At 38.8% G+C, this 6,547-nt stretch overlaps 1 protein-coding gene across 1 annotated transcript; it reads right to left on the reverse strand.

Moving 5' to 3' along the window:
- Window positions 1–2,414: 2,414 nt before the first annotated feature.
- Window positions 2,415–5,449, reverse strand: LOC18021888 (receptor-like protein 12). The gene is made up of 2 exons (XM_006404780.2): window positions 2,809–5,449; window positions 2,415–2,704 (listed from the first exon to the last, which is right to left on the reverse strand). The coding sequence occupies exon 1, from the start codon at window positions 5,400–5,402 to the stop codon at window positions 2,814–2,816; it is 2,589 nt and encodes an 862-aa protein (XP_006404843.1). The 5' UTR covers window positions 5,403–5,449; the 3' UTR covers window positions 2,415–2,704; window positions 2,809–2,813.
- Window positions 5,450–6,547: the final 1,098 nt, after the last annotated feature.

A 6,547-nucleotide genomic window follows, 5' to 3' on the forward strand; every position in this document is an offset into this window, starting at 1 on the left:
TCCACGGTGACATTTACTCTTCCGTCTTTGACGTCGACAGCTTCGACGTGTCCCAGTGATTCCCCGATCTTCCGAAAAGCCTCATCGACCCAGTAATGTAAGGGGATCCCTCGAATCCTAACCCAGAAAGTCACTGTGCTCGGGAAATCGTCCCGGATATTAGGTTCCCATCTCTCCAGGGAAAATGTCCACTTATTGAAGTGGCAGGGTCGTCGCTTGAGGACTTTTTGGAGGTCCTCCTCTGTTTCAAAGTCGAAGTAGAAGCGGCCGTTCCCGAGATCGTGGCCCTGGACTCTTCCGTCGAGATCCCAGATGCCTGTGCGAGGCATGAAAGCCAGAAGCGCCTCTGTACTTCGTCCGAGATGAAAGGTGCGCCCGATGAGTGTCAGGCGGAAGCGGTCGAGCAGGGCAGAGTAGTCAAAGCGTGGGATCCGGATGGGTTCGTCTTCCTGCGGAGAACGCCGGCCTCGTGGAGCAGACAGGTCAGAAGGTTGGTTCGTCATTCCACCGAGTATCACGTAGCAGGGAGCTAGAAAGAGACGAGATCTATTGAGTTACGCGAGAATGGTGAGGTTTTTGAGGCACCTTCACCACAGGAGACTCAGAATCTCAGGCAGGAAAGAGAACGAAAGAAGAACAGGGGTAAACAGAGTAGAAGGGAAGGTTGTCGGGAAGACGGAGACAAGATCGGAGAGCAGGAAACACGATTTGCGAAGAGGAAATCAATGTCCTTACAGTCCGTACAAGTCGGCGCTTGGGAGAGAAAAGGGAGAGCTAGGGTTTTTTTACATACCTTTCACGTTTTTGGAGTATTCTTTATTTCTTACTCAGGACAAAGAGTAAGAAGAGGAACAAAGATTCCAGAACAACAAATCAGTCATTGAAGACCCAGCATCACAGAGACTGGGATGTGCTGGTATTGAAGATTGTTTTGGAACAGTAACGACGAAATTTCTACAATATTGAAGGTGGTATATCAAAAGATCTTTGGGAAAATAAATATTTAGTTCCTACACTCATGCTACCAATTCTTTTGATGTATCAGTTTCCTTGTTGAGTATGGTGGTAGGAATTAAATCTTTATTGTTTCAAGAATCCATCTCTTATTATAGAAAATTTCATCTTAGTCCTCAATATCAGCATACGCCGGTTCTGGTGATGCTGGTTCTTCTATGATTGGTTCACAAGTTTGGGATCTTTGTGTTTCTTTTTGCTCTGTCTTGAATAAGAAATAAGGACTGTCGTCAAATTGACCACAACAGGCTTGTGATTGTATCTTTTCTCATTGAATGTTAAAGTTCACGGTGTTCTCCTCTCTGGTTGTTATGGTAGAGGAAGTTAGAGAAAGCGAGAGGGTTTTTAACTATACTCTATCCAATGTTCAGATTTGTTGCATATAGAAATACTCTATAAAATTGGTTTCAGTGATCATTTGACTTAGAGATATCGTATGATATGTCTTTTTGTTCAGGTTTTCTTTGCTTATTCATCTCATATGTGTTTTCACCTGCTTATATACATATTTTGCAGATCACTACCATCTTTCCTTATTTATGGGCATATAATCTGCATCTTTATTAATTCACAATGGAAATCTTCAGGTAATGATGTTATCCTCTTCTTATTCATATAATTTTCTATTAATGTAGTCCACCCAAATCACTCATATCTAGCTTATTATTGTAGTTGAAGATCTCAAGTTTATTTTAAGCATACTTGTCCGCAATCTCTAAGAGAATAGCACAGAGTTCTTGAGGCTTAGAGAACATTGCCATATGATCTGTATCTTTGATCTCCATAACTTCTTTAGGTGGAAAGTTGCTAATCATCCAAAGCTGGTTATCCTCAGGTAACGTTAGATCCTCTCTGCATACGCGATATATATATACAAGTAACGGATCCATACCTTCCTCGCTAAAGCTTCTTGTCCATTGGAAGTGGTACGAACACGGACTGCTTCTGGTTCTCTTTCTCCATTGCTTTCTTTACTTTCTGGTCCAAAAGCTTAAATATACGGTTAGGTTCCCGCAAATACTCTTTGTATATTGACTGATAGTTTTAGGAGATCTGGTTTTGATTTCTATAGCCCGACGCTAATGATTGTCAAACCTAGCAATAGAGACCTTGGATTTCCATTTCCTGATCTCTTTGTTTTGGAAGAATCGAAGATAATACTGGAGATATTAATAGGCAGTAATAGTTTGGAATCTCGAATCAATAGAGAGTAATAGTAACACAAGTTTATTAAAACATAAGTTTAGTAATAGTAATAGTTTGGAATCTCGAACCAATAGAGATGGTGTCTTTGTGTTTTTTTAATGAAACCAAAAGAGATGGTTTCTAAATTCTAGTTCCCAATGGAAACTCTAAACTCTGAAAAAAAAAAGGAATGAACACACTGTAAACAAGGACCATTAAAAAGAGAGATTGATTTAATCACTAGACATAGTCAGAGAAATAACATTACTACCTCTCTCAAAACATAGGAATAGGTTTGAGCTTTGAAAACAGAGTAGTTCATTGTTCAAATACAGAAATATACAAACATTAGCTAAAAACAGAGTAAACGAGAAACACACACATTAAACCGAAAAAAATAACTGATAAATGGGTTGCCTTCTCCTCAAGCTTTCTTCTCTACAGTCCTTTGGTTTGGTTGCTTCATTATCTTTTCCAAAGATTCTTCATATTGGGTCCAAGAAGGCTATACAAACGAAATTAACTTAAAACGTTAATTCCACGTATTAATTCATCCAGAAATTTCAGTTATAATATAAAGTCTTTATTCTATCAAATTCAAAATATTACCTCTCTTAATGAGTTGTGGTGCTTCTGCTTCTGCGTTTGTTTCGACCAAAAGGACTCATGAACCACCTCGGTTTGTATAAAACCAGTATGTATCCAATCGTCAGTCCAAATACAATGCCAGGTCCAAATCCTATTGCAGCTGCAATCCAACTAAACACTTCTTCATCTTCTTCCTCTGCCTCCTCTTGCGATGAGGGCGTGTGGATATCTCCACAAACTTCTTCAAATGCAGGGCCAAAAAGTCCCGAGTTGTCTTCAAAAGAAGAGCAATGCTGCGTTCGAAACTGAGTGCCTCCAGGGACTAGACCGACAAGCTGGTTGTGGGAGAAGTTCATGTACGCAAGGTACGAGAGATACCCTAACTCTTGTGGGATCTCACCTGAAAGCTTGTTTTGGGAAACATCAAGTGACTCGAGAGCTGTCAGGTTCCCCATAGATGATGGAATGTGGCCAGTGAAAGCATTGTTTGACAAGTTGAGTACGTGAAGCTCTTTCAATAGGCCGATGGAGCTTGGAATTTCTCCTTCAAGTCTGTTTCCGGAGAAGTCGAGTGCTGTGAGGATTTTCAGGATACGTACCAGCTCCAATGCTACTCCTTTATTCATCAAAACCATTGAGTCTTCGTAATTTCTATCTCCCATGTAGTTTTCATTCGACCGATCTTCCTCTGTCCCAAGTGATGACATTTTACTCCAGTTCACAAAATAATCTGATGGCAAAATTCCATTGAAGTGATTATGCGAGATGTCCATGATTTTCAGCTGAAGGAAGGAGGCTCGATGTATCGGTCCATGGAATGCATTGGAGCGTAAGACAATAACTTGCAGATTTTGTAGAGAACTCAACCAAAACGGAAACGTGTCGTTGATTCTATTGCTTTCCAGATTAAGAACTTCAAGGGCAGAGAAATGGATCAAAGATCTTGGAAGCTTTCCCACCAGTTGGTTATAACCAACGTCAAGCGACCGTAGACGTTCAAATACATTCTCGGGAGGGCCTCCACTAAGACGATTATGACGGAGGTTTAGAACCCAAAGATTACTCTTGAGATTTCCAATACAAAGAGGGATTGAACCATTCAACTTGTTGCTAGATAAATCGAGAACCCTTAGAGAGTCCAAAGCGCATATGAAGGAGGGAATCTTTCCTGTGAAATTGTTTTTGGAGCCAAACAAGAACCGCATGGCAGAGGATAGTCCTTGTTTCGTTGGACTTTCGAAACTGACGAAAGTGTTGTTGGAAAGATTCACGTATGTCAGATTTGGTAGTGTCCATAACCAGCCAGGCACTTGACCTTTGATGTTGTTGTTGGAAATGTCTAGATAACTCATTGAATGCAGTGTTCTTATGATCTCTGGAAATTCGGTAACACCGCAGCCTGACAAGGTTAAATAACCTAACATTTGCGAAGGAGGATCTGAAACTGAGCTCTTGGTTTTGGCTGAAACATGGCTCCCTGAGAGATCCAATGTTTCCAGCCTCTGAGAACATGATAAGATGGCATTCAAGTCAATCGTAGTGGTGGTGTTCAAATGGGATAAGGTAAGATCTCGGAGTGACTTTAGATGCGAGAAGATACTCAAGTCAATTGGGCCTAATTGGGTGTTCCAGTTGGAAAGGTCAAGTACCCTGAGCTTGACTAATTTGGAAACAGATCTCGGTATTGGCCCTCTCAAGTTGTTACGGCCAAGCACTAACCACTTTAGCTTCGATGGTGAAGATATATTCCCAAACTCAAGAAGGCTGTCGAGTTGGTTATTTGACAAAATGATATCTGTCAAAGAAGGAATGGTGAAGAGAGAAGAAGGAATGGTTCCAACGAAATCATTGTCACTTGCCCAAAAATATCGCAAGTTGGAGAGTGAGCTAATGTTTGGAGGAAGCGTTCCTGTGAGTTGATTGGAAGTGAGTGATAAATACGACAACTCTGTCAAATTTAGAAGGGAAATTGGAAAGTTACCACTAAGCTTATTGGCACTAACATCTAACCTCGTCAAATTTTTCAAACTAGCAAAAGAATCTGGGATTTCACCCGTGAGTCTGTTTCGACCGAGGTCAAGAGTTTCGAGATGAGAGAGCTTTTTAATTGAAGATGGAATCTGACCTGAAAACTGATTGGAAGAAAGATCAAGAGAGGTAAGCAGTGAAAGATTTCCAATTGAAGATGGAATCTGACCCGAAAACTGATTGGAAGAAAGATCAAGAGAGGTAAGAAGTGAAAGATTTCCAATTGAAGACGGAATTTCACCGTATAAATCATTATAATAAAGCTTTAGAGTGGTGAGAAAACGAAAGCTTTGAAGACTGGTATTGGAATGAAACTGACCGTAGAGATAACTGTTACTAAGGTCTAGCTCGATCACTTCCCCAGACTTGGCATCGCACTTGATACCATCCCAATAACAACAATCAGTGTCATTTGCCCATGACTCCGTCTTCCCATTACTTACCCAAATTTTAAACTCGTTCTTCAACTGGAGAAGTGCATTCCTTTGTTCCGGACGACACAAATGTCTAGTAGTAGCCGCAAACACGTCATGAGAATCAAAAACAAACAAGAAGAGAAAAGAAAGAGTAATGTGAATGATACTCATTGAGTTTCAAAAGCCTTTCGTTCTTCTTTTGAACAAATTTTAACTTTCTTAAAAATCAGTAATGAAAAGGAAATGATAGAATTGGAATTTGTGATGATAAAATGGTTACATGCCATCTCTTAATTATAGTCAGTGCTCCAAATCCACTCAGCTTGACTCACCAAGTCACCATCTAGTCCTTTGTACGAAGTGTTATTCACGTTGAACAAAGAGAGAGTAAAAAATCTTTGTGTTGAATATTCAATTTCGATACATTTTGGTTTCCCTTATATTATTACAAAAAATTTCAATGAGTCGATGGATGAAAAACATGTGGTCGATGTGAAGAGGATTATGAGGAAGAAGATAAGATTGAAGAGAAAATAAATTACAATGTATTAAATTTCCAAGAGTGGATGTACAACAAACATAACAATGAATGCACAATTAATATGCACAACTAATACGCATAACTAATATGCATAACTAATATGCACAATTAATATGTACGAATAATCAACTAATAGAGCAAATAGAGAGAAGTTGTTTTATTATCCTTTGTATAAATTGCCTAAACCAAAAATTTTAGCAGGACCAAATATTTTAAATCATACTGTATGTTTTTTTTTGAGAAATAATCAGGCATACTCCTACTTTATAAAAATTCTCATATGTTCTCGTTATTTTGTTTTCGATTTATTTTAAAGGAAGAAAAGTCCATAAATACTTGAAGGCTCTTAGAATAATTTGTTATCTATGAATCCAACCACTAAGATCCACATCTAATTAGTCATATTGGATTGAATTTGAATAAATCGAATCCTCGGTCAAAATTGGGAAAATTGGTCAAACCCAAAATAGCAAATATACTTGACAAAATTTAAAAATAAAAGATTTGTAATTTCGAATTCAAAATCGTCCTATCGTCGTCGTCATCATCTAGTAGTTCGTGTAGTATTCTCTGAGACAACTACGAGTGATTTGCTGCTATCTGTTTTGAATCAACGCTAAATCAGGTTCGGTCATCTTCGTCCTCTGATTTCTACTTTCTATTTAGATAACTTTGTAGAATTGAACTTGATTTTTTGTAGAATCGAAATCGATTTATATGTTTTTTATTCGGTTGGTAATTATAAAATAGCAGTCATGGATGGTATTGAAAGATA

The sequence above is a fragment of the Eutrema salsugineum genome, unplaced genomic scaffold, assembly GCF_000478725.1.
Source record: "Eutrema salsugineum unplaced genomic scaffold, Eutsalg1_0 scaffold_15, whole genome shotgun sequence".
NCBI lineage: Eukaryota > Viridiplantae > Streptophyta > Magnoliopsida > Brassicales > Brassicaceae > Eutrema > Eutrema salsugineum.

Coding starts and splice junctions, on each gene's coding strand:
- LOC18021888 (XM_006404780.2), bottom strand. CDS start 5,402: ATGAGTATCATTCACATTACTCTTTCTTTTCTCTTCTTGTTTGTTTTT.